At 48.3% G+C, this 27,927-nt stretch overlaps 1 protein-coding gene and 1 long non-coding RNA gene across 4 annotated transcripts; both read left to right on the top strand.

The window, feature by feature from the left end:
• Positions 1-130: 130 nt before the first annotated feature.
• On the top strand, positions 131-15,895 carry CACNG6 (calcium voltage-gated channel auxiliary subunit gamma 6). Of its 3 annotated transcripts, XM_010815481.4 has the most exons (5): positions 131-1,782; positions 6,022-6,096; positions 6,388-6,475; positions 7,763-7,900; positions 15,175-15,895. In XM_010815481.4, the coding sequence occupies exons 1-5, from the start codon at positions 1,449-1,451 to the stop codon at positions 15,704-15,706; spliced, it is 1,167 nt and encodes a 388-aa protein (XP_010813783.1). In that variant the 5' UTR covers positions 131-1,448; the 3' UTR covers positions 15,707-15,895. The 3 variants fall into 3 exon arrangements, with proteins under 3 accessions (XP_010813783.1, XP_005219755.1, NP_001192817.1); NM_001205888.2 differs by lacking the exon at positions 6,388-6,475 and having other exon boundaries at positions 1,452-1,782; positions 15,175-15,430; XM_005219698.5 differs by lacking the exons at positions 6,388-6,475; positions 7,763-7,900 and having other exon boundaries at positions 15,175-15,502.
• A 4,651-nt stretch (positions 15,896-20,546) lies between these two features.
• LOC104974944 (uncharacterized) lies at positions 20,547-26,377 on the top strand. The gene is made up of 2 exons (XR_812983.4): positions 20,547-25,331; positions 25,472-26,377. It is a non-coding gene; the product is annotated as an uncharacterized lncRNA (long non-coding RNA).
• The last annotated feature ends 1,550 nt before the right edge of the window (positions 26,378-27,927 follow it).

Raw genomic sequence — 27,927 nt, forward strand, 5'->3', positions numbered from 1 at the left:
CCCCTCGTCCCCTTAAAATACCCGGGGTCCCTATGGCAACGGGCGCGGGCGACAGGTGCGGGTGTTATTTACGGGTCGAGCCCGAAATAGCCGGCGAGGGTGCAGGGGGCGGCGGATGGGGGCGAGGCCTGGAGTGCGCGGAGCGGCCGGGCCGGCGGGCGGCGGCGCGCGGAGCCGGCGGTTCGGAGGCCTCGCGGAGCTGGGGGCGGCGCGGCGCGGAGGCAGGAGAGCCCGCGGGGTCCCTGCCCGGGAGCCGGGGGTGGGAAGCCCTAGGGAGGCGCCCGGCCTGGAGCGGGCCCGGCCCGGCCAGCCCTGGGAGCCCGGGGGAGGGGAGGCGAGCGATCGCAAAGGGACACCCAGTCAGTTCCGGGCCCCAGCCGCCCTTCTAACCGCGGCGGGACGTGGTCCCCACTTCCTGAGCCGCGGTGCGGACCACAGCCCCTTCATCTGAGCCCCAGTGCGGACCCCAGGCCCCCCTCCCGAGTCTCGGGGTGAGAGGTATCCCTCAGGCCCCTTCTCTGGGCCCCACGGTCCCCTCAGCCCCTGGTCCCCTCGCAGCCCCGGGCAGAGCTTCTCCGCTGTCCTCTCTGAATGGCCAGGGAGAACACCCCCGCCCCCCACTTTCCGGAATTCCAGCTGGTCCCCAGCTTCCTTGCTTTGAACCCCAGTCAGGACTTTGCTGATCTCTCTCTGTTAAAGCTGGGGGGGTTCCTACTGCCTCTCTGAGACCCAGAAGTAATTCTAACTTCCCCTTCGGAACCCCCTGCACCCCAGTTTTTCCTCTTCTGAACCCCAGACGGGATCCATCTCCTTCTCAGACTCTGAGCCCAAAAGAAGCCAGGAAGCATCCCCCACCCTATACACACACACACACACACACACACACACACACAGGAGGACCTCAGCTCCCCTTCCTGAGGACCCCAAACTCTGAGCCTTAGGGGGAAGCTCGGATCCTTCCCCCCGCCCCAGGAAACACAGTTTCCCTGTGGAAACACAGATTCCTCCCAGTGGGGACCCCAGAGCAGCCCCTCAGAGCTTCCGCAGACCCTCAGTTCCTCCTTCTGTAGTCCTCCCACCCCCGCTCCAGGGTACCCAGGTTCTAGCCCTGAGGCTGGGGTAACTTTGTTTTTCTCCGGTCCCATCTTCTTTGCTGAGCTCCTCTGGGTACCCGCCCCCCCTCCACCCCCCGCCCCCGGGAGTCTGAGAGGCTTCTCAGCTCAGGATCTAGTATTTTCTCGGTATAGTATATTATCTAGTATATTAAGCCCCAGAGGTGACCTCGACTTCCCCATCTGAGGTTCCTGGGGGACTCAGACCTCCCTTTTCCGAGCCCCTCACCCCCGCTGCCAGACCCCAGGCGGGCCCCCCCCCCTCCAACCTCCCCCTCAGGAGCCCGCCTCAGCTCTGCCCTCTCGGCCCCTGAGCCCCACCGCCCGCCAGGCGCGATGATGATGTGGTCCAACTTCTTCCTGCAAGAGGAGAACCGCCGGCGGGGGGCCGCGGCCCGGCGGCGGGCTCGTGGGCAGCCCAAGGCCCAGATGACCCCGGAGCGCGAGGGCAAGATCAAGCTGGCGCTGCTGCTGACCTCCGTGGGCGCCACGCTGGCCGTGCTGGCCGTCGGCACCGAGTTCTGGGTGGAGCTCAACACCTACCGGGACAACGGCAGCGCCGTCTGCGACGCGGCGCACCTGGGCCTCTGGAAGATGTGCACCAAACGACTGTGGCAGGCGGACGTGCCCGCGGGCAGAGACACCTGCGGGCCCGCCGAGCTGCCCGGAGGTGAGGCCGGCGCCCGCCCCCGCGCGGGGGCTGGGACCCCCGCAAGCCGCCGAGAGGCGGCTGTCTGAGAAAGACGAGCCCCAGAGAGAGCCTGCCCCCCGCCCCAGGAGAGCGAGCTGGCACCCTCAGAATGCGCCCCCTACCCTGCCAACCTCAGCCTGTGCTCCCGGGAATAACTGCCCCAGGCGCACACCGTGCGGAGAGGGAGTCTGTATCCCCAAACTAGCCTGGGTCCCCAGGCCAGCCCCAGACTATTCCAGGACCTCCAAAACTCCAGACCCCCAGCACAACCCGTGATCCCAGTCATTTGTGTGCCCCTGGACCAGTCTGTACCCCCAGAGAACCCATAAGACAGATAGAAAGGTAGATAATAGTCGTGTCTGACTCTTTGCGACCCCATGGACTGTAGCCCACCAGGCTCCTCTGTCCCCGGGATTTTCAAGGCAAGAATACTGGAGTGGGTTGCCATGCCCTCCTCCAGGGGATCTTCCCCACCCAGGGATCCAACCCAGCTCTCCTGGATTACAGGCAGATTCTTTACTGTCCGATCCACTAGGGAAGCCCCAGAGAGCCCGTGTCCCTAGAGAAACCTTGTGTCTCTGCTCACAGCCTGGGGCATGAGACCCAGATGGTGACTCTGGACACAGTTGGTGCCTCAGACAGTCTGGTCCCCGCAGAAACGCCCCCCGCCCCCCTGAGACAGCCTGCTCCCTTAGAGAAAGACTCTGGGTTCCTGGTGTCAGCTTGCTCTTCCCACTCTGGAGACAGCCTGCGGCCCGACCCTGCAGGCCCTGGGGAGATAGCCCGCCTTGACGCCTACCCCAGAGTACAATCTGCTGTTCCCTCCTACCGAGTCCACCAAAACAGAGCTCTCGGGAGACACCTCCCACATCCCAGGGCAGCCCTCCTGCTTCCTGGGAAATCTTCTTTCCCTCCCCGTTTCACCTCACATCCTCAGACTGGACACTCCAGCCCCCCTCGCTGTCTCTTCCAGACACCCCCACAGCCCTCAATTTCCCACAGAGTGGCTCTTTCACCCCCAGCCCTGCCAGAGAGCTCTCCCATACCTCTCACTCTCCCAGACGGGACATGCCATGCCCTAAACTTATACCAGTGGGACACCCTATACCCCCTGGGAACAGATGAGATCTCACTCCACCTCTACTGACCCAAGGAAACTATCTGACACCCCTCAGAGCCCATTTAGGATGTCGCATGCTTGATCGCCTGCATGGCATCGCCAACCCTCCTCTTTCCTCTCCAAAGGACGTCTTATTATCTCGTGTGTGTGTTCCATTGCTTCAGTGGTGTTCAACTCTTTGCAACCCTATGGACTGTAGCCTGCCAGACCCCTTTGTCCGTGGAATTCTCCAGGCCAGAATACTGGAGTGGGCTGCCATCCCCTTCTCCAGGGGATATTCCTGACCCACGGATCGAACCCAGGTCTCCCGCATTGCAGGCAGATTCTTTACACACACCCTTGATAGCAAAATGGGGTGCCACGTGCCCTTGACCTGAGATACCCACCCACTCAGTGTGCAGATGGGCTCATGCTCACCCCTCAGAGCCTCAAGCAGATGTTCCCAAATTTTTGAGAAATGGGATGCTCTGGTGAAAAAAAAAAAGTGTTAGATATTGTAAATTAAGTATGCTCTAATAAAAAATTTTAATAAAGATAAAGTCAGAAATATGTATTAGATGCTTATGTAGTGCCTGGCTCGGTCCTAAGTATTTCATCTGCATTAACTTATCAATCTTCATAGCAACCCTGTAAGTAGTTATTATCATCCCCAAAACGGAGAGCAAAAAGTGTATATAAATGGATCCGGACTTCCGTGGTGGTCCAGTGGTTAAGAATCCACACTGCCAATGCAGGGGGCATGGGTTCCATTCCTGTTTGGGGAACTAAGATCCCACACGCCACTGTAATGCGGCCAAAAAAGAAATTAAAGTTAAGTATATGCAATTTGAAAAGAACTGAAGTTTTTTAAAAGAGAGAGAGAGAAAGAAATATGAATGGCTCTGTCTAAGCACCCAGGCTAGTCACATGGGGCTTGAACCCTGGTCATCTGGTTCTTAACAACTACAATATACTGCATCTCATTAGTCTATAAATATGCCCCAGAGGTCCTCACTGCACTGGACGAGATGTCCCATCTCCTCTAACTGCATACTCTGGGGTCCTTCATATCCCTTGATGTCTCTCTAATGATCAGAAAGGGCTTTAACTTTCTTAAAGGACCATCCCCATCAGCCCACAGTCCTGACCCTTCAAAAGACATCTCCCAGCTTTCAAGGTTTCAGAAATATCTCACCCATCTCATGGCCCATAAAAGGACATCCCCAAGCAGGGGTGACCCATATCCCACTCTTTTTCCAAATGAGATGTACCACATCCTCTGAGATAAGAGACAAGATAACCTAAGTCATTAGCAGCCAAAACGGGGTGCCAGATACCACACACTCTCTCAGAAAGATGTACCACCCCCTCTCACTCTCTAGATGAGACTTTCCATTTCCCTTTCAGAGGAAGACCGCATTTCTCCCCCAGCCACTACAGACAGCATCCTCGCCCTTTGCTCTGCTGCACGAAGCATCTTTTGCTTCTTACTGCTGCAGAATCAGGACTCACTGCCCCTGCCGGGATACGTCATGCTCTTCTCCTTCCTTCCGAATACCAGGTGGAGTGTCCACATCCCCTCACCTGACTCAGGAGCTTACCTCTTGTCCTTCAGCATCCCTCTTCACTTTGGAAAGTTCCTTACCACTTCCCAAGACCACCTGACCTCTCTTCTGTCTCCTTTCCCCCTCTTATTCACAACTTCTCTCCTCCCCTTTCATCATCCTCAGTTTCCCCATCTGTGGAATGAGAAAGCTGATTCTAGGTGTGTTCTATGGGAAATTCTGGCTTTAAAATGCAGTTTAGAAAGCATCTTTTTCCCCCCTGAAGTGTGGGGTTCCTTAAACTTCAAGTACACAGCGTTAGATGAATCATAACTTTTCAGCTTGTGTCACAAAATCATTACCAGCCTTAGCTGGTTCTTTCTTGTGCATTATTTTACATTCTTTAAAAAAAAAAAAAACCTCCTAATTCATCTCTTTAATGCATTGGATATATGTTTTAACTTGGAAAATATATAGTGTTATTTTTATATATGTATTTTAATTTACATAAATGATATCATGCTCTAGATGTTTTTCCTATTTGTGATTTTTTTTCCCTCAATGCTGTGTTTCTCAAATCTCTCCAGTCTAGTTTCTGTTATTCTAGTTCGTGGCTACTGTGTGCTGCAGAGGCTTGCCTGGGAAGCATCCATCACATTTACTTGTCTATTCCCATAGATATGGGGACCAGGTTGATTATTCTGACTCCATGTTTTTATAAACAGTGTTGCAATGAACATCAGGCAATACATAGATTTTCCTGCATGTGGTTTTTTTCTAGATGTATACCCAAAAGTAAAATTGCTGGGTTATAGGGTATAAACATACTTCATTTCATAAAGTACTCCAGAGTGCTTTCCAAAAAAGACTAGTACCTGTTATACCCCCAGATGTTTCCTCTTATCCTTCCAAGTGCTTAATATTATCCTTTTAATATTTCCCAATCTAATTGATCTAAAGTGGTGTCTCCCTGCTGATTTAAGTTGCATTTCTTTGATCCCTGGTGAGATGGAGCATCTCTTTATGTTCTTGTGAGTAATCCGGGCTTCTTCTCATATGAACTGACTATTCATCTCCTTTGCCCATTTTTCAACTGGGTTATCTCTCTTTTCTTGATGATCAGCAGGAGTTCTTTGTGTAGACAGGAGCCCTTTCTGAGATAAAGAATCTCTTCTGAACGTGTTAACCTTCTGCCTGGATCTTGGTGTGCTCTGTTGAATAAAGCGGTTATCCGTTTCTAATCTCATTTGACCCTAAACAAGTCCATATGACAGAGTCAGGGAAGAGACTATTAACTCAGTTTATAGAGGAAGAGTCAGAAGCTCAGAAAGGTCAATAGCCCTCTCACGGCCACAGATCTGGACTTCTCAGCTCTGGATTGGAGTCTCAGCTCCTTGATAGCTGTGTGATAGCAGGTGGTTTTCCTTTTCTGGACATCATTTCTCTCTGTTTATCAGGGATGCTAATGTCATATTTCTGGGTTATTGTGAGCTATGCTAAATGTCCAGCCCTGAGCTTACACTAGGGATCTCCATGTCATTACCTCTCTTTTTCTCTCCCCTGCTCCTCCTACAGAAGCAAATTGCACTTATTTTAAATTCTTCACCACGGGAGAGAATGCACACATCTTCCAGAGAACCACGAAGAAAGGTAAGAACATTTCACCCGGCAGAGGGGATGGGATGACCACGCCAAAGGAATTCTTTTCTTTTTTAAATTGACCGAGTTTGTTTACAATACTGTGTTGGTTTCAGGGGTGCAGCAAAATGATTCCATTATTTTTTCAGATGATATTCCCTTATTTATTAGAAGATATTGATTATACTTCTCCATGCTAGACAATAAGTCCTTGTTGGTTATCTACTTTATGTACAGTAGTTTGTATCTGTTAGTACCCAAGGAGTTCTTGATAGCATCATGCTCTTCTCTGCTTTGCTGCAGGATGGGCACAAGCTCCTAAGTCTTGGGAGGTCTCACCTTTGGGGAGAGGTGATTCTTCAGGGCCCTCTGTCCAGTGTCCCTGCCTCAGGTGTGTTATTTTGGGCAAATCCCAGCCCCTCTCTGTGGGTAGTACAATAACATCTCACAAGTGTGCGTTTCCCACATGCTAAGCACAGCCCTGAGAGTTTCATTTATAAGACTTCCAGTCCTTTCCATGACTCTGCAGGGCAGGGCCTTTATCTTAATCTACCAGATGAGAAAACGGAAGCCCATAAATGGTTTCTTTCCCCAGAAAGTGGCAGAGAGGCATAATTTAAACCCAAATAATTCCGACTCCAACTCAGCGCTCTTCTATAAACCATGCTGTGAAAATGGAAATGTTTCTGAATCTACACCAACCAGTATGGCAGCCACTGACCAGATGTGGCTGGCGCGACTAAGACACTGAGTTTTCAGTTTCATTGCATTTAAATCCATTTCAAATGAAAACACCATCTGTGGGTAGTGGCTGCATACTAAACAATGAAACTCTTAAGACTTTACCGTTTCTACCCTAACACAGTTTCTCCACCACCCCAGTACCTCGGTATCCTCGCCAGTAAAGGAACTGTGATCATGTCATCAGCCTTATCTAGTCTTTATAAGGATTTAATGAGATGGGGCAGCTAAAACATAGTGTGGTGCCTGACACATAGTAGGCCCTCATTAAACAGTGGTTTCCTGTCTTCTCCGCTCCTTTCTTCCTTACCTTGGTGCTAAGTGGGCTTGGGCAAGTCATTGTGCACCCCCGCCCCAGGATAGTAAAATACCCTCAGGGCACGGCTATGGACCAAGTGCTGTGAGCCACGCTGGGCACTGGGCACATTACATGTGTCATTTCTAATCCTCACAGCAGACCAAATAGGGACTTTCGTCTTGATTTTTCTAGAAGAGGAAAGTGAGGCTCAGAGAAGTTCAGTGGCTTTAGCAGAACCTTCCAGCTAGAAAGTAGCTAGGGAGAATTCCAACTTGGATCATCGCACTGTAATGTACGGCCTTCTCTGTTGTCTCCCCCCCACACACACACAACCCACTGCCTCAGTTTCTCCACTAGTAAACAAATGGTGACAGATCATAAATGATGATTGGTAGTTCCCATCTCCTTCTAATCCTGGCTCTGCCCATTCTTGGCTCTTTGACCTTAGGCAAATAACTGACCCTTTCTGAGTCTTAGTTCCTTGAACAGTATAAGTAAAATATTGGACTGGATGATCTGCTACTTGAAAATTCTTCTCTAGTCCTGAATCTTTCATATTCCTGGTTCTGAGTCCCTGTAGGGGAGTTCTCTCCACTTCCTACATCCAGCGTTCTCTATTTCCCCTTCCCCTCCTCACAGAGGTGAATCAGGCAGCTGCAGTGATAGCAGTGCTAGGCTTGGCAGTTATGGCCCTGGGGTGCCTCTGTATCATCATGGTGCTCAGCAAAGGTGCAGAGTTCCTGCTCCGGGTTGGAGCCGTCTGCTTTGGCCTCTCAGGTGAGGGTTGAGGGCCTGCAGACCAAGGACACTGCATGTTAGGAGATCTGGATTTCAACCTCTCTTGCATGCTGGGAGGTTGGGTCTTCAAGCCCTGTTGCATGGTGGAAAGTCGGGTCTCCAAGCACCATTGCATGCTGGGAGGTTGGGTCTTAAAGCCCTGTTGCATGCTGGGAAGTTGTGTTTCCAAGCACTGTTGCATGCTGGGAGGTCGAGGGAGGTCTCTGAGCACTGTTGTGTGCTAGGAGTTGACAGAAGCTCAAGTGCTATAGAACTCTCAGAGATGGAAGAGTTCTAAGTTCTGCTGCTGAATCAAACGCTTTTTTAGATTGGAATCTAGGGTCTCCAAGCACTGTTGCCTGCTCACAGGGTGAGGGAGAGCCCCATGAGCTGTTGCATGCTGGGAGGTTGAAGAAGCTCTCTAAGCACTGGTTGCATTCTGGGAAGCACAAGGGCTATAGTAGTCTTAAATATAAGAAAATTCCAAGCGCTGTTGTTGGCCAAGAATTGAAGGTTCTCTAGACACTCTTTTAGATTGGCACTTGGGGTCTGTAAGAACTGTTGCATTTTTGGAGTTGACAGTCCAAAAAGTCTGCATCTTGTGAAATGTAGCCCTCACTGGATCCGACGGTTTCTAAGGTGGATAGATAGGTCATTCATCATAAAAGTTTCATTTATCTTTCATGGATCTAATGAGCACCTACTGTGTTCCAGACATTAGGCGAAGGGCTGGAGATATAAGATTCATAAGACAGACACTGTGTCTGCCCTCATAAAGCCTAGATTCTGACAGAAATAGACAGTAACCTGTTCAAAGTAACCAATTCAACAACAAGTCAACTATAGTTGTGATGAGAGTTATGATAAAGCATATAAGGGGTACACACTGGGGTGGGAGGTGTGTCAGGGAAAGTTTGAGAAAGTGGTATTCAAGCTAATAATCAAATGAGGAACAGGAATTACCCAGTGTGGTGTTGGCAGTAGCGGTGGCCATGTCGGTGGTGATCGTGTGGTGGTGGTGATGCTGGTAATGTGGTAACAGTGATATAAACAGGATATGTGAAGTCTGTGAAATATTTGGCAAGTTTGAGGAACAGAATGAAGATCAGAGCATAAAGCAGGGCAAAATTTGCACAAATGTACAAGGTAACCTTAATCCACAGATGAAGTAGAGGCTTGGTGAAAAATGAGGCAAGGGAGATACAAATGGTCAAGAGCACACTCAAATAGAAATGATTAATAATCACATTCTTTTAAAAAAATATTTATTCACTCACTGACTGTGTCAGGTCATAGTTGTGGCACCTGGGATCTTTTACTGCAGCTCACGGACACTCTAGGTGTGGCGTTCAGGCTAAGCTGCTCTGCAGCAATGGGGTCTTAGTTCCCCAACCAAGAATCAAATCCATATCCCCTGCATTGCAAGGCAGACAACCAGGGAAGTCCCAATAATCACATTCTTATTATTGGTTTGTGCCTTAGAGAGCTTCCTAAACAAAGGGGAGAAAGTCAGTCACTCCCTTTCCTCTGTTTCATTGGGGAGAAAGTCACTCCCTTTCCTCTGTTCCGTTTATCCATTAGTTCACTTAAATCACTGCTATGCACACAGACCCATTACACTATGCATAGGTGTGAACATGCGTGTCATAGGAAGACTATAGAAGACAGAAAGGTGAAGGAAGTTATCATCTGGCTAAGGACATAGAAATGATACAAATTATCACACAGTTATAAATGGCAGTAAGTGCCCAAGAAAAAGTAGAGTCCTGTGAGAGTGCCTCATGAGGGCACTTGATTTAAAGCAGAGTTAGAGAAGGCCTCTTGGAGGAGGTGACACTTACCATGTTAAATTATGGGTAACCAAGCTAGAAAAACGTTTGGTGAATTTCAGGTCCTGAAAGACAGCCAGTGAGGTTGGAGCATGGAGAGCGAGGATAACTGGTGTAAAAGACAAACCAGGAGGGATTTTCCTGGTGGTCCAGTGGTTAAGATTCCGTAATCCCAATGCAGGTGACTGGGGTCTGACCTCTGGTCAGGGAACTGGATCCCATGAGCCACAGCTAAGGTTTCACGTGCCACAACTAAAGAGCCCATATGCCGCAATTGAAGACCCAGCATAAGCAAGTGACCATTAAGAGATGAGTGATCTTGGGGAAATTGCTCTCCTTCTCTGAGTTTAAATTTCATATTTATGAACTCATGCATTCAAGTATCTATTTGTCAAGTACCTATCCTATCCATCCACCCATCTTTACACTGATCCATCAATCAGCTCCCTCCCCACTGCTTTTTCTTCCTTCCTTTTTTCCCCATTTTTCTGTTTCTCCTTCCATTCGTATATTCATCTATCTGTCCATCCACCCATTCATTCAATGATACAGTGTGTCTTTAATATCTAGTAAGTGCTGGATGCTGTGTTAGGCACTACTGGGGACAGAATGAAGACCAGATTAAGATGATTTCTGCTGTCATGGAATTTTTAGCTTGGTAGGAATTTGGTGTTGGTGTTATTATTGAACTCACGCCTGTGTTATTCCTGAGGGTGCCATGAAAGTGCGGACATTAAAGTGTTTTATGAAAGTTTCGGGCACAAAATGCTCTGCAGATTGTACAACCAAATGAAAGTGAAGGGTAGATTTGACTCCGTAATTATTTTTCTTATACTGGATGTCGGGGCAGGTGGGGGTTTCGAGGTCTCCCTAGACGTCAAACATGTTCAGGTTATATTGTTTTTCTCCATAAAGTGTATGTGTCAGGTGTCCTCTGTTTTAGGGATATGAAACAAACAAGTTCCTGGCCCTCACAGGTTTCTACTCTATTGGGAGAGATAGAAACCAGGCAAATAAATAACACTCATATAAATTAATGTATATTAATAATTACCAATTGTGATTAATGCTATAAATGAAAAGTAAAGTGTATAATGGAAACCTGTAACTGGGTGGACCCAACAGAGACTTAAGTGACAGTGGTCAGGGAAGGCTTCTCGGAAGAAATGTAACTTAAGTAGGGATGTAGAGAATGAGCATGTGTCATGTAGGCTTAGGGAGGGGAAGCAGTTATTCCAAGCACCATAAAGGTCTCCAGGCTTGAACAAATTGGGTGCATTCAAGTCCTGAAAGAAATCTTACACCATGCCGCTGTAGGGCGGGAAGTGCAGCTCGAGAGGAGGCTGAAGAAGTAGGCCGGGTCCGGGTCCCATGTACCCCTCTAGGTCATATGAGAGAGGCATCGCTTCTGCCCGGAGCCACTACCCCTGAGTTCTGTGCACGGCAGGCTTCTTTTCGTCCATCTGGGTCTCAGCTCCAGTGGCTGTTCTGATGACGCCATCTCGAGCCTCAGCCCCCGCCCCTTCCCATCACTCTGTTTTTATCTCCTTCCTAGCCTGCATCACTGTCTGAAATTACCCCATCTTCTCATGTGTTTACTTTGAGAGTCACAGCCTGGCTGCCCACAGGCCAGCAACAGCCCATAAATGTACTTTGTTTGGCAGGCAGTGTATAGAGGTTTCTCTGAGCCAATATTTAAACTTACCCAATATTTTGGGTGAATGCCCCCCAAGAAATAATAATCAGTTTTCAAAATTCCAGCTGTTCTTAGAAAACCAGAAAATCTAGTCCGTTAAGTCCCTGCTTCTGATGAGCTGCCCTTGGCTGAAGCTGGGTCTGGGCCACCCTTTGTCACTGTCCCCACCACACCTGCCTGCTCATCTGTTTGTACTTTCTCATTGTCCCCTGGAGGCCTCTGAGTTTTGCAAGCCTGGGTTTATTTGTTTACCATCTGTCTTCTCCAACTAGAACATAGGTTCTGTGAGGGTCTTTGCTGGTCTTGTTCCTTTCTTTTTTCTTTTCTTAATCAAATCACATTACAACTTGCCTGATTGTCTTTTCATTTTGTAATCTGCCATCACTCTTTTTTCTTGTCAGTTTCATTGGCATATGAGTGACAAGTATCAATTGTGTGCATATATACACACTTACATATATACATATACACATATATGGGCTTCCATGATGGCTCAGACAGTAAAGAATCTGCCTACAATGCCAGAGACATGGGTTCAATCCCTGGGTCAGGAAGATCCCCTGGAGGAGGGCATGGCAATCCACTGGAGTCTTGCCTGGAGAATCCCACGGACAGAGGAGTCTGGTGGGCTATAGTCCAAGGGGTTGCAAAGAGTCAGACATGGCTGAGCACACGACACGGCACATACATATACATACACACTGTTGTATATAAGGTGTGCACTTGATGTTGTTGGGTTTTCGTTTGTTCGTTTTGTTTTTTGGCCACACTGTGTGACTTGCAGGATCTCTCCGTCCCCTGACCAGGGATTGAACCTGGGCCACGGCAGTGGAAGCGCCAAGTTCTCACCACCACGCCACCAAGGAACTCCCCTACCACTCGATGTTTTGATATGTTTTGATACACATGATAAAATGGTCATGACAATCAAACTAGCTGACACATTCATGACCTCATGTACTAATCTTTTTTTTTTTTTTTTGGTAGCAAGAACATTTAAGATCTACTCTCTTAGCAAGTTTACGTATATGGTATATTAACTATAATCACCATGTGCAGTGCTTAGTCGCTCAGTCATGTCTGACTCTTTGCAACCCCATGGACTATACGGTCCTTGGAATTTTCCAGGCCAGAATACTGGAGTGGGTAGCCTTTCCCTTCTCTGGGAGATCTTCCCAACCCAGGGATCGAACTCAGTCTCCTGCATTGCAGGCGGATTCTTTACCATCTGAGCCACCAGGGAAGCCTGTGGTCACCATACTGTACAGCAGACCTCCAGAACTGATTCTTCTTGCAGCTGGACATCTGTACCCTCTGATTAGCATCTCCTCATTTCCCCGTCCCCTCAGTCCCTGGCAACCACCATTCTGCTCTCTGCGTCAGTGGCTTCAACTAAGTTAGATTCCATCATCACTCTTTACTAAAGTCTTGATGGAGTCTCTCTTTTTATTTTTTTTTTTTTAATTATTTTTGTTTATTTGTTGCTAAGTCGTGTCTGACTCTTTTGTGACCCCATGGACTGTAGCCTGCCAGGTTCCTGTATCCATGGGATTTCCCATGCAAGAATGCTGGAGTGGGTTGCCATTTCCTTCTCCAGGAGTCTCTCTTTTTAAAAATTATTTTTACTCGTTTATTTGGCAAAAGGAGAAGGGGGCAGTAGAGGATAAGATGGTTGGATGGCATCACCAATTCAATGGACATGAATTTGAGCAAGCTCCAGGAGATAGTGAAGGACAGGGGAGCCTGGTGTGCTGCAGTCCACGGGGTCGCAAAGAATCGGACACGACTTGGCGGCTGAACAACAATGACAACATTTATTGGCTGTGACAGGTCTTAGCTGCAGCATGTGGGATCCAGTTTCCTAACCAGGAATCCAATTCCAGGCACCCTGCACTGGGAGCGTGGAGTCTTAATCACTGGACCACCAGGGAAGTCCCTTGATGGAGTCTTAATTTGCCTTTTGTGATTCTTGATTCCTTGGTTTGCTTTATTCTTTTTTTTTTTTTTAAGCAGTGAAAGACACATGAAAGTTACCATTTGAACCCTTTTTTTAAAACACCTTTATTTTATATTTTGACCATGCAATGTAGCATGCAGGATCTTATTTCTCTGACCAGGGATCAAACCCATGCCCCCTGCATTGAAAGCATGAGTCTTAACCATTGAACTACCAGGGAACCCCACACCGTTTTAAGTGCCCCCTTCTGTGGAGAAGGAAACGGCAACCCACTCCAGTATTCTTGCCTGGAGAATCCCATGGACGGAGGAGCTTGGTGGGCTACAGTCCATGGGATGGCAAAGAGTCGGACACGACTGAGTAACTTCACTTCACTTTCACTTTCTGTGGCATTCAGTTCATTCACACAGTCCTGCAACCATCCCCACCACCCATCTCCAGCACTTTAACGTCTTCTCCAGTTAAAACTCTCTCCCCATTAAACACCAACTCTCTGCTCACCCTTTCTCTCTCCCGGCACCCACCTTTTACCCTGTCTCTGTGAATTTGGGTCTTGTTCTTTCTCTCCGGCTTCCAAAACTGTGCTTGCTGTAGAGCAAGTGCTTAGTAAGTGATCGTTGAAGGGGTGCTAGTGAAACCAAGAAATATGTCTCGGGTGGGGGGGCACTGGGAGGCTCCAGTCCTTGATATCTCAGCACAGAAGGAATTCAGTGAGAGGCAAAGTGATGGATAAGAAGTGATCTATTAGAATAGCACGCTTGTAAGTGGGCAGATGAGAGGGTGCCGTGCTGAGAACTTAGTGGCTGCAGTTTTATAAACAAGAGAAAAGTGGGGAGGGAAAGAGAATCCCCTGCTCTCTTCTTAAGCCCACATCCAGCTTCCATCATCAGCAACTCCTCCATGTCAGGCAGGGAGTTTTCTTGTCCCTACATACATGGTCAAACCCTGGGTCGGGATGATCCCCTGGAGGAGGGCATGGCAACCCTCTTCAGTGTTCTTGCCTGGAGAACCCCATGGACAGAGGAGCCTGGCAGGCTAGAGTCCATGGAGTTGCAAAGAGTCAGACACGACTGAGTGACTAACACACACACACACACACACACACACACACACACACACACACGGTCAAGCTAGGACTGTCACAGTGCAATGGAAATGAGCAAAAAGGTGGTAACATAAAATAACTAAAATAAGGTAAATCCTCTCGGGTTTCAGCATAACGTCCCCTTTTCCTTATATTTCTGTTTTTAGTACACATGCCTGGAGAAGTGTGTCCTAGGGGTCAGTAGCTTACTGAGCCCACTGGCCAGGATGTGGGTCTCATGCCATCACTGTTTCTTTGTGTGAGGGCATGTCTCATGCTGCATGGGTTGATTGCTAAGCAAACCTGTTTGGTTTTGGCTCTGTGGTTAAGCAAACCTGCTTTTTTTTGGGGGGGGGGCGTGCCATACAGCACCCAAGGATCTTAGTTCCCTGACCAGGGATTGAACCCCAGCTCCCTGCAGTGGCAACATGGAGTCCTAACCACTGGCTCGACAAGGAATTCCCTGGCATGTCTTCTTGAATGGTTGTTAACTTACAGGGGTCTCCCGAACATTTTCCTTTACTCCTGACCCCTTGGCGGGATTACCTATTTAATCACCTCCTTTGTCCCTTCGCTCTGTCACTAAGAGGGGCCTCTCAGGTTTCCGGCTTGAGGAAGCATGTTTGGGGGGCTATATTGGGGTAGGTGCTCAGACCTCAGTGGGGGACCCCCCAGGGCCTAAGGACCACATCTGTTCTCTCCCCGCAGGCCTGCTGGTCCTCGTCAGCCTAGAGGTCTTCCGGCATTCCGTGAGAGCCTTGATGCAGAGGGTCAGCCCCGAGCCCCCCGTGGCCCCGGCCCTGACCTACGAGTACTCCTGGTCCCTGGGCTGTGGCGTGGGGGCCGGCCTGATCCTGATGCTGGGAGGTGGCTGCTTTCTGCTGCTCGCCCTGCCTCCTGGACCCTGGAGTCCCCTCTGTCCCAAGTGGGGCCAGAGGGCCCCCTAGCGCCACCGTCACCATCCCGTCGTGCGTTCTCTCAGCAACTTCCCAACGCCCCTCCGCCCTCCCCACCATCCCCTTTGCATCTTTCACCCCGTGCCCCAGAGAGACTGTGTTCTCTGAACTCTGGGGCCCACGCTGTTTGCACAAACCTGCCCCTCCCTCTCGTAAATACCTTTTTCCTCTGTAAATATGTTTTTCTTTTTTCTCTATGGCTGGATTTGGGTTGCTTGGGGGTGGGGCGGGGAGAGGATTTTTTTGCAAACGAGGGTCCCCAGGGAAGACTGCTGGGGACCTGATGGGGTAACTAGCGGGTGGGGGTGGATGGGCGAGGTCAGGGGGTGCTAGGAGGGAATTGGACCTTCTTGTTGCCCAGATTGGGTTGTATTCAGCTGTGGGAGAGACTTCTTCTGGGGAGAGCAGGGAGGGGAGAATCTGGGTCTGACCTGGCTGTGGTCTGATTTGGGATTAAAGGTTTGGAAATTTAACAGCTTTGGAGTCTGTTGTGATGTGGGTTGTGTATTCCAGGGTAGGGAAAAGGGGTCACCGTGCTCTTCAGAAAACCTCTGCCTGCTACTCGTCGGCCCCAAAGTCACATGTCAATGAACCCATAGTGAGTGATGGAAAACCCAGTATGGAACACAGACATTGTTACGGGTTGAATGGGGTCCCTGCAGGAAGTATGTGTTGGGGTCCGAACCTCCAGGACCTCAGAATGTGACCTTGTTTGGAAATGGAGCCTTTGCGGAGGTGATCCAGTGAAAAGGGGGTTATTAGTCCGAGCCCTAGTCCTGTAGGTGCTTGTGCTCAGTCACTCAGTGCTGTCTGACTCTCTGCAAACCCGTGGCCCGTAGCCTGCCAGGCTCCTCCGTCCATGGGCTTCTCCAGGCAAGAATACTGGAGCGGGTGGCCATGCCCTCCTCCAGGGGCTCTTCTGACACAGGATTGAACCCAAGTCTCTTGCATTGCAGGCAGGTTCTTTACCACTGAGCCTCCCGGAAAGTCTCCTGGTGTCCTCGTGTGGAGAGGAGACTAATACTCTGAAGGCGGACAGCAGGCAGGCGAGGTGAAGGGACACAGGGAGAAGACGACCATCTCCAAGCCTAGGAGAGCTGCCTGTAAGAGACTCCCGCCTCAGCCCTGCAGACGCCCTGACCTCAGGCCTCCAGTCTCCAGCACCCTGAGACAGAGCATTTCAGGGTCTAAGCCCCCAGTGTGGGGGCTTTGTCAGGGCCACCCCAGCAAGCTGGCACACTTATCAGTGCCTGCAGGGGGCTTCAGCTGTAACAAATGCCTACAAATGTACAAGTGGCTTTGGAAGTGGGTATGGGCAGCAGCTGGAGGCACTTTGAGGTGCATTCTAGAATCAGCCTAGATTGCCTCGACGAGACCATTGGTAGGAATACAACGTGAAAGGAATTCTGAGGAGGACTTGGGAAGAGGGGAAGAGAGCTATGGAGAAAGCATCCACCATCTCAGACAACACTCGGATCATCATGAGCGGAATGTTGGTGGAAGACGGTCCCCCACAGCTCTCAGGGAGCGGGCCAGGGTGTCACGTTCAAGCCCTTCAGCCCGAGGGCCCAGCCTCTTCCCAGGAGGACCAGTGTGCACCTTTCAACTCAGAAATCTCAACTCGAGCGAAGAATGAATTCTTCAGTTGGGTAGGAATCGCTGAAGCTGAGCTCAGAGGCCAAAGTCTCTTAAATTTAAGTTTAAAAATATTTAAATATGGAATATGTGCTGGCTTATGACTACAAATGTTTAAATATTGTGAGTGTGAGTCTCTTAAGTGCTTCTATATTTAAGAATAAATTATAATGTGATTATATATAATATATGTAATACATAAAACATTACATATAATTTATTTACTATAAGTTCAGTTAAATATATTAACAGTATATATTTTATATGTATGCTACTCCTACTGCTAAGTTGCTTCAGTCGTGTCCGACTCTTCGCGACCCCACAGACAGCAGCCCACCAGGCTCCCCTGTCCCTGGGATTCTCCAGGCAAGAACACTGGAGTGGGTTGCCATTTCCTTCTCCAATGCATGAAAGTGAAAAGTGAAAGTGAAGTCGCTCAGTCATGTCCGACCCTCAGTGACCCCATGGACTGCAGCCTACCAGGCTCCTCTGTCCATGAGATTTTCCAGGCAAGAGTACTGGAGTGGGTTGATCAGTCAGTTCAGTTCAGTCGCTCAGTCGTGTCCGACTCTTTGCGACCCCATGAATCGCAGCACGCCAGGCCTCCCTGTCCATCACAAACTCTCGGAGTTCACTCAGACTCAAGTCCATTTGAGTCAGTGATGCCATCCAGCCATCTCATCCTCTGTCATCCCCTTCTCTTCCTGCCCTCAATCCCTCCCAGCATCAGAGTCTTTTCCAATGAGTCAGCTCTTTGCATGAGGTGGCCAAAGTACTGGAGTTTCAGCTTCAGCATCATTCCCTCCAAAGAAATCCCAGGGCTGATCTTCAGAATGGACTGGAGTGGGTTGATAAATATATATAATTACAGAAACATTGTAAATTAAATATATTTAATATAAACAGAAAAATAATATAATATAATATAAAATTCTAACACAATATAAAATTATATACAATATATACCAGTATTATATATGATTATATCATAATAAGCAGATTGTTATATTAATATTATGATATCATGACATATTTTACATTCATATAAATGTTTCTATAATTATAGATTATAAATACAATTATGTTATATAATCGTACATAATTATAACATTATAATTTTATAAATATATTAATATTCTGTCATATAAATAGAGCATTCAGAAGATACATATATGTAACAGTATTTCTACAACATAATGTATTATATAAATAATGTAATATATGACATATGAATATATTACTTATATTTGTAATGTTATTGATACAATATAACCTATATACATATAATACCTATATATATGACATGATATGTATACGATGTAGTCTATACACATATAACACATATATGTGCCATGATAATTATACTGCATAAGTCTTATAATGTTCATAATGTGGTTGACTTGTCCCAGGGTTGGAACCCGCTTCTTCAAGGAGATCGCTTGTCATCCGGGAGGGGCGGGGTAACCCTTTCTGGACTAACTGCGGCTGCGCCCCACTCGGGGATAGTTCTCCGCATTCCTTATGCACTGAACTCAGCATCGTGCAAAGGGTACTGGGTGCAGAGCCGGGCAGGTGCCGCCCCTTCTTATTGGAGGAGCAGCAGAAGCGCTGGGCTGTGGCCGAGAGTGGGGGCGCTGGGCCCCGACTGTCCGGTGTGGTTCCTGGCCCCTCTTTCACGGCTGGAACGGCTTGCTCACCCTCCGTGTCTCAGCTCCTGCACGCTCGTGTCCGTGCGTGTCTCCTAGAGTCCCTGTGAGGAGGGAGCGCCGCAGTCATCCCTGCAAAGCCCCTGGAAGACCGCCTGGCTCGGGGTCACAACTCCATCAGTCTTGCCATTACTACTATCTATCGAGTGGCACTTCGGCCGGGCATACAGTAGAGTAAAAAGGGACCCCTGTTGGGCTGACAGTCCAGCAATGGAAACAGATATTAATCACGTAATCACGCTAATGAATGTGTAATTATAAACTGAGATAAGTACTGGGAAAAAAGATCATGAATAGTTGTTTTTTTTTTTTTTTCCCCTACTTGGTGATGTGCCCAGAGAGCTCAGGGAAGCCCAGAGAAGTCTGCCCCGAGGGCGGGGTCTTCAGGTCTCCCCGGGGAATGACTCTGTCCAGTGGGCTCTGCACCCTGCACCCTCTTCCCACCCGAGGTCTTTGTGGATTTTCCAAAGTGAGAGAAGAAAATAGACGAATACCTGGAATCACATTATACTATGGGATAATTTATCAAACCGTTCACTTGCATCTCATCACCTCATATGCTTTGAAGTGAAGGAAAATAGAAGTTTCTTGAAGTCTACCACCTTTTCCGTCCTTTTTGTTTACACGTTGTTTGTATTGACTTTTTGGAACACAATTTCAAGCTTCCAGAGACGTTGCAAGAATCAAAATAGTGCATGTGTGTGTGCTCGGTCATGTGTGACTCTTTGGGACCCCACGGACCATAGCCCGCCAGGGTCTTCTGTCCATGGGATTCTCCAGGCAAGAACACTGGAGTAAGTTGCCATTTTCTCCTCCAGGGCATCTCCTCGACCCAGGGACTGAATCTGCATCTCTTGCATCTCCTGCTTTAGCAGATGGATTCTTTACCACTGCACCGCCTGGGAAGCCCCCTCAAGACATATACTCCTTACTCAGATTCGCCTATTGCTAACATTTTACCCTACGTCCAAATGTGCGGGGTTTTTGTGTGTTGGGGGGGGTGTGATTTTTTTTATTCAGCAAGCATTTATTTTTAAATGTGAAATGCACCATATATGTGCTGACTTATGAATACAAGTGAATGAAAAGTCTGAGTTTGATTCTCTTAAATGAAGACTTAATATTCCATAGAAAGAATTAAAATTTAAAAAATGCCTACTAGGGGACTTCCCTGGCAGTCCAGTGGTTAGAACTCTGGGCTCCCACACCAGAGGGCACAGGTTTGATCCCTGGTCAAGGAACTGCTGGAAAAGGCAATGGAAACCCACTCCAGTACTCTTGCCTGGAAAATCCCATGGATGAAGGAGCTTGATAGGCTGCAGTCTATGGGGTCGCTAAGAGTCAGACACGACTGAGCATCTTCACTTTCACACATTGGAGAAGGAAATGGCAACCCACTCCAGTGTTCTTGCCTGGAAAATCCCAGGGACGGGGGAGACTGGTGGGCTGCCATCTATGGGGTCGCACAGAGTCGGACACGACTGAAGTGACTTAGCAGCAGCAGCAGCAGCAAAGAACTGCTAATCTCAGAACCCAGACTGAGAAAAAGAGCTAGTCTCTTGGAAACTGCTAGTATTTCCTCACTAACATCCCCCCTTCAAGGCACAAGCCTCATAGGTAAACAAGCACAACTTGAATTTTGACTAAATCATTTCTTGACTTTTCTTTATAGTTTAACAAGCCAAAATTCTATTGTTTTTTAAAAGATGTTGTTTCATTATGTAAATAGAATCATTTTATATGTATGTCTCTGTGTAATTGTCTGTTTTTGTTTTTTTTTTTTTTAGGCCTAAAGAAGAGGATTCAAACTCATGGCCAGAAGGCTTGATAAGCCCCACAGAAGCATTTTATTTAGCCTTCAGAATGTTTACGAAGTTTTTTATTTACAACCAACTACAGTTGGACACAACTGAGCGACTTCACTTTCCCTTTTCACTTTCATGCATTGGAGAAGGAAATGGCAACCCACTCCAGTGTTCTTGCCTGGAGAATCCCAGGGACCGGGGAGCCTGGTGGGCTGCCGTCTATGGGGTCGCACAGAGTCGGACACGACTGAAGCGACTTAGCAGCAGCAACGCAGTTGCAAAACACTCAGAGGGAAAAACAATTCCAGAGTTCCAAAAAGCAAGACTTGCATTTGCCAAGGCAGGCAAGTATTTACATACCATTTACATTGTATTTACAACTCTTTACATAGTATTTACACAGCGTCAGGTAATAATAAGTAATCTAAGGATTATTTAAAGGATAAGGGAGGATTTGTGTAGGTTATGTGTGAATCCGTACCATTTGAATGAGAGACTTGCGCACCCACGCGCTTCCGTGTCCGGTGTCCGTGGTGGGTCCAGGCCCTCTCAGACAGTGGTGAGAAAAGAGAAGGACCCCGCCCCAGTCTCGTGAAGCAGCCTGGCTTCCTGGCTGTGCGTGCTCAGGCAAGTCGCTTCGCTTCACTGTGCCCAGTCTTCTCATCTGATAAGAAGGGCTAATAGTGTTACTACCTACTTCATGGGGCTGTTGGCAAGATTAGTGAGTTAATCCATGTACAGTTTTTGTTGTTGTTTTTGGTCACATGGCTTGTGGGATCTTAGTTCTCTGGCAAAGGATGGAACCCGCACTCTCGGAAGTGAAAGTGCGGAATCCTACCCACTGGACCGCCCTCCTGGGAATCCCTTCCTTGTAAAGTTTTTAGTAGAAGACCTCTCAGATAGTAAGTGCTCAATAATTGTTAACTTTTTTCTTTTTTTAGTATTTTGGCCACGATGCACAACAGATAGGATCTCAGTTCCCTGACTGGGTATCGAACCTGCATCCCTCACAGTGGAAGCGCAGAGTCCTAACCGCTGGACCACTAGGGAAGTCCCAATAAGTGTTAACCGTTGACGGTGGTAATGCATAGTGCTGTATATAATAAGTGTGTAAGCGGTAGCTTTTTTCGTGTCATAGTCCATCATTTAATCTCTCTTTCTGCACCTCGTCCTCTGAGGGTTCTGGCAGGCACCAGACTCTAACTTTAGCCACGATTGGACGGAGGCCCACTGATCCATGAGAGCTGAGCGCTGCAGATGTAGTAGAAGGTTTCCTAGCAACAGAGGAGTTCGGGTGGACAGCAGCAAATCCCTGAGTGGTTCCCTAAGAGGAGGAACGTAGGCAGGATTGAATCTATTTGAGGCCAAACAGGAGGAGATTGACAAGGGCCACCCAGAGTGTCGGCTTCTGAGGACGTCGCAGTCCTGTTCCCAGAGCTCCTGGACCCGGCCCATCACGCTCTCCTCTCTTCTGCTTCTCAGCCTCCCTGCTTCTCCCTTTCTTTCCTCCTCCCTCCTCCTTCCCTCTTCCTCCTCCTTCTGCCTCTTCTCTTACTATTATCACTGAAAATAATAACAGCTGAACGTGCACTGAGTGCCTCGCCTGCACCAGGCACTGTCCCCAGCGTTCTGCATGAACGCATCTGAGCCTCACCACCCTGGGAGATGCTCCTCCTATTATCCCACTGAGCAGATGAGGAAAACCGAGGCACAGCCAGTTCAAGGAAGCCCAGCTGAAAATGGTCAGAACCACACCTCACGGTTATCCAGAGATTCTTGTCGTCTCGAGCGGGCATTGCTGGAGCCCCAGCATGAATGCTAACCCTAACTGGAGAGTCTGACCTTCAGGAACCTCCTCCGGGGCCCCGCCCTGCCTGGCCCAGCGATTTTGGCGTCACAGGACCCTGAGTTGCCTCGACTTCTGCACAATGTAATTCCTGGTCTGAGGGGGAAGAGAACCTCTGGACCTTGCAAGAGTGAGGCTGTACAAGAACCAGAGCCAGTTCAATCATGGCTGGACAATTATGGACAATTATGAGAGCTGGTATTCCCTACCCTTAAGTATCCCCTACCCTTAAGTATCCTCTACTCCATAGCCTTTCCCTCTGCTTGCTGATAAGCCCCAGTGGCCCAGGCATGAATGATTCACCTGAACCGGTCATCCAAGCTTCCACTTCCTTTTCAATGTCTAGGAGTGGCTCAAACGAACGCACGTACACACATGTTCATAGCAGCACCATTCACAATAGCCAAAGGTGGAAACACCCCTAACACCCATCGACTAATGAATGGGTAGACCGAATGTGGTCTGGGCACAGAGTGGGATATTATACAGTTGTAAAAAGACTGAGGTACTCATACACGCTACCATATGGTCTACAGACACATGATGCTCAGAGAAAGCAGCAGACACAAAGGGACCTGTAGCCTATGGTTCCATTTATTTATTTGTTTATGTTTTTGGCTCTACTGGGTCTTTGTTGCATCATGCTGGCTTCCCTAGTTGCAGAGAACGGGCTCAGTTGCCCTGTAGCATGTGGGGTTTTAGTTCCCTGACCGGGGGTCAAACCCAAGCCACCTGCATGGAAAGGCTGATTCTTAACCACTGGGCCAGTGGGGAAGTCCCCCATATGGTTCCAGTTAGATGAAATACCCAGAAGAAGTAGATCCACAGAGACAAAAACCCATAGTGGTTGCCAGAGCTGGGGAAAGGGGAGAATCGGGCATGCTTGCTTAATGGTTCTGTGGTTTCCTTTTGTGGTGATGAAAAATATCTGGGGCTAGATAGCAGTGATGGCTGCACAGCATTGCGAATGTTCTTCTAGCATCACTGGCTTGTAGATTTTTAAATGGCTGAAGTGGTGGATTTTATGAGTGATTCTACCACAATAAGAATAAAGTCTGAGGATAGGCAAAGGGCAGTATGGCCAGAGTGAGATAGAAAGAAGCCAGCTGGGGTTCTGGGGTGGACATCACTCCCTGATGAGAACACAGAAGGCAAGTTGGGATGGTATTTTATTCTTGAGCGTGTTTGTGCCAGGACAAATGCTTGGAGCTGTCCCAGACATAATGCGATCTGGAGGCTGCAAGCCAAACATTGAGGATGTCAGGGTGGTAAGGGCTTGGTCTTCACTGGCACACTCGAGTGTTGGTACAAAACCTTCCTGTTGGTCAAGATGATGAAAGATCTTCGTTGCTTAAGCCAGCATTAGGTAATCGGTTCCTTGCCACTGAGCTTATCTTAGCTGATGGAATGATCCTGCCAAGGGACAGGACTTGGTGAGGAACCAAAGCCCATGACTACAGGTGAAGAGGATGCCTCTGAGAAGACTCTTTAATTTGCCACATTCCTCTTTTGATAGCTTAGAGTCTTATTAGAGAGGGGAGAGGCTCAGAGAGGGGTAAAAGTGTGAGATGTCTCATTTCAGTACAGGGCACTTGAACGGGCAGAAGTTGACTAGGGAACTAGGGTCTTCTCTAGGGCTCTGTAGCTGGAGAGACCATGTGTCTCAACAATTACCTTTTGCAGGTGGAAGAAGGTAGATGCTTTCATATCCTCCTCATCTCCCCAGGTGCTGGTTTCCTTCCAGCATTCCTCACCACACTCTCCTTGTCTCCTCGGATGAGCCCCGAGATGGTGACACAGGAGCAAGTGAATATCCTGTTTCTTTACTTCCTGTCTGACTGTAGACCCTCAGCGGGTGCCACTCCCCGACTCAGCACCTGGAGTGAAGATCGGTGATGGAAGTGTCCCCAACGCCATCCTTAGCAGAACCTGTAGGTCGGCTCAACCCCCATCCATAGCTCTTGTCTCCTTGATAGTTCTCTATTGTAGAAGCTAGAAAGTGCAAGTAAGAAAAGGATTAGGAAAGCTGCAGGCCCTTCCCGGCAGTCCAGTGGCTAGGACTTTGCACTTCCACTGCAGAGGGCACAAGTTCAATCCTTGGTAAGGGAAATTCCTCAAGCTCAGCAGTGTGGCAGAAAAAGAAAAAATGCAAAGAAGGGAAGATCAGAATTACTGGAGTGTGTGGCAAATTTCAATAGGATAGTGTATAAACTTCTGATTGCTAACTGATAGGGATAGAATGAAGAAACAAAATAGGTGATTAAATAGTTTATCCCACTAGGGGATTGTAGGTAGGAAAGATACGGGAGACCCCTGGAAATTAATGATGACTCCAGAAAGCGGGTTTGCTTAACCAAACAGGTCAAAGCCATTCAACAGAAGAAGGAGACCTGCCCCTACCAATAAAACAGTGGTGGCGTGAGCCCCACATCCTGCCTTGTGAGCTCGGGTACTTAATGATCTGTGGGACATGCTCTCTGCACACATAAGCAAACAACAAACAATAATTTGTTGACCTAGCTTCACCATGTCGGAGAAGGCAATGGCACCCCACTCCAGTACTCTTGCTTGGAAAATCCCATGGACAGAAGAGCCTGGAAAGCTGTGGTCCATGGGATCACAAAGAGTCGGACATGACTGAGCGACTTCCCTTTCACTTTTCATTTTCATGCATTGGAGAAGGAAATGGCAACCCACTCCAGTGTTCTTGCCTGGAGAATCCCAGGGATGGGGAGCCTGGTGGGCTGCCATCTATAGGGTCGCACAGAGTCGGACATGACTGAAGTGACTTAGCAGCAGCAGCAGCAGCAGCAGCAGCAGCAGCAGCTTCACCATATAGGAACAAGAATACTCCCCTGCTCAACCTGGAGTAAGCTGATGATGGAAGCGTCACACCTACTCAAGAAAGACAAGAAAGGTCTTCTCCCCCTCCCCACTTTCCCTTTGATTATAAAACTGAAGCCCAGAAAGTTCTTGGGGGCAACACCCCTTTGTCTGGCTGCTTGAAAGCCCCACAATCATCCTAGTCTAATGAATCTCTTCTTTTCTACCTCTTAGCTCTCACTGAATTCTTCTCTGCACTGAGACATGAAGAACTATGGTACCAGAGCTCTTCGAAGCCCCCCCTGAAATGACAGCAGTCGGCCTCACTGCTATACAGACAGCGACATCCTCAGTGACTCAAAGCAGTGCAGATTTACCATCTTCCAGTTAGAGGGCATCAGTCCAAAGTGGGTCCTGCTGGGCCAAGATCACAGTGTTGGCAGGCTGTGATCCCTCCTGGAGGCTCAAGCGGAGAATCCACTCCTTGCCTTTTCTCAGCTTTTCTGGAGACTTCTGGCACCCCTTGCCTCCTAAAAACCAAGTCACTCTGAAATCTCTTGGTGTCATATCTCCTTCTCTGACTCCGACACACCTGCCTGTCTTACAAGGACCGCTGCGACTGCCACGGGCACTTTGGGATCATCCAGAACAATGGTCTCATCTCAGGCGTCTTCACTAATCACGGCTGCAGAATCCCGTTTACCACGTGAAGATCATGTATTCACAGGCTCTGGCGACAAGGCAGTGGACAGCTTTGAGGGATTCTTCTTCTGCCTACCACCAGTAGGAAGAGTGAGTCCCATTAGGAGGGAATATGTTAGTGTAAATTCCTGTGCGCAGCACACAGTGAGACCAACCAAACAGGAACGGCGGAGTTTAGAGCAGAAAAAGGTTAACTAGAGGGTCAGGCAAGGAGAAGGGGTGGCTCATGCCCTAAAAAGCCCTGAGCTCTGGAAAGGGTTTCGGCAAAGCTTTTTGTTTATTCAAGATAGAATTCTTTGAGAAAGATCTTTAGTTGCTTTGGTGGTGGTTTAGGCGCTAAGTCATGTCCAACTGTTGCGACCCCATGGACTGCAGTCTACAGAACTGTAGTTGCTTTACACAGCAGTAAAAATTATATATTATATGTTGCACGCTCAATTGTGTCTGACTCTTTGTGACCCCAGGGACTGTAGCCTGCCAGGCTCCTCTGTCCCTGGGATTTTCCAGACAAGAATCCTGGAGTGGGTTCAGCAAAGTTTTTTAAAAAGCCAGGTGAGGGGGGTGGGTCACAGGGTGTGTGACCAGCTCCTGCACAATTCTCTGATTGGCTGACGGTGAGGTCACAGGGCGGTGTTGCCCGGGTTTACTTTATCAGTCCTCGGGCTCCAGGAGGCCTGGAGTTCTGTGCTCATGGCCATCAAACAATGAACATCTTCCACTTGGTGGTGGGTTTTCACATCTGCAAAACAGCTCAGGAAGTGTACCTCAAGTACTGTTATCTGGAAACTTCAGAGTGGAGCTGAAGCAGAGGTTATGGGGGAAGACCTGTCCTCGCCTTCCCCCCCACACAAGGTCCCATGGCTCACTCATTGGTTACAATATCTGAGCAAAGACTTGAAGGAAGTGAGAAAGTTATTAAGAGTTATGCCTTTATCTGGAGGCCGGGCATTTTAGAAAGAGGAAACAGCCACTTCAAAGACCTAAGGCAGAAAAGCACCTTGTATGTTTGAGGAGTAACCTGGGAAGCCAGTGTGGTTGGAGAAGTAGGAGATGAGGTTATAAGAAAAAAAAGTAGGGAATGAGGCTTTTTAGGATCTCTTTTATTCATTCTGAGGACTTAGGGCTGCTCTTTTTCTTTGAGTAAAATAGGAAGCTGTTTCAAAATTCGGGGTGTGATCTGACTCGGGTTTTAACATAAAGTTGCCCTGGGACTTCCATGGTGGTCCAGTGGTTGAGAATCTACCTTCCAACGTAGGTGAGGAGGGTTCAATCCCTGGTCAGGGAACTAAGATCCCACCTGCTTTGGGGGCAGTTAAGCCCCCCTGCTGCAACTAAGACTCGTTGCAGCCAAAAATAAATTAAAAAAATAGGGTTGGCCAATTAAATACAGGTTTCCCAGTTAATTTTGAATTTCAGATAAATGAATAATTTTTTTTTTTTAGTATTAAGTATCTCTCTGAAACTGAGAGAGACATACTTATGCTAAAAAATGTTTGTTGTTGTTGATCTGAAATGTAAATTTAACTGGATATCCTGAGTTTTAATTTGCTAAATCTGGCAACTCTATTTTTAAAGACTCTCTCTGCTGTGTTGAGACCACGTGGTTGAGTTGGTGAGTGAGGCAGAAACAGGGAAATCATTTCGGAGGCCATCATGATAATCTGGGTGAGGAATTTCGGTGGCTCAGGCTGGAGGATACCTGTAGAGGCTGAAGACCACCCTACCCCCACCCCGCCCAGCCCTGCCCTTCCCCTTGCTTTAATGGCTGTTGCACAGTCTTAGTGAAGAGGAGGAAATACACTGCAGGACCCAACAAGGGCAGCTGTAAAAAGAAATGTTCCCTGCCCACTCATTTTCACGTGCAAGGAAAAACACTGAAATGTGAGACATGAAGAGTCACAAGATAAGCCGGGCTTGGAATTTGCATGGCTCCCGTATCGCCGTTAAGATGCATTTCTCACACTGCACTTCTTTTTCCGCTTAGATAA

This window comes from Bos taurus, chromosome 18 (genome assembly GCF_002263795.3).
Source record: "Bos taurus isolate L1 Dominette 01449 registration number 42190680 breed Hereford chromosome 18, ARS-UCD2.0, whole genome shotgun sequence".
Taxonomy (NCBI): domain Eukaryota; kingdom Metazoa; phylum Chordata; class Mammalia; order Artiodactyla; family Bovidae; genus Bos; species Bos taurus.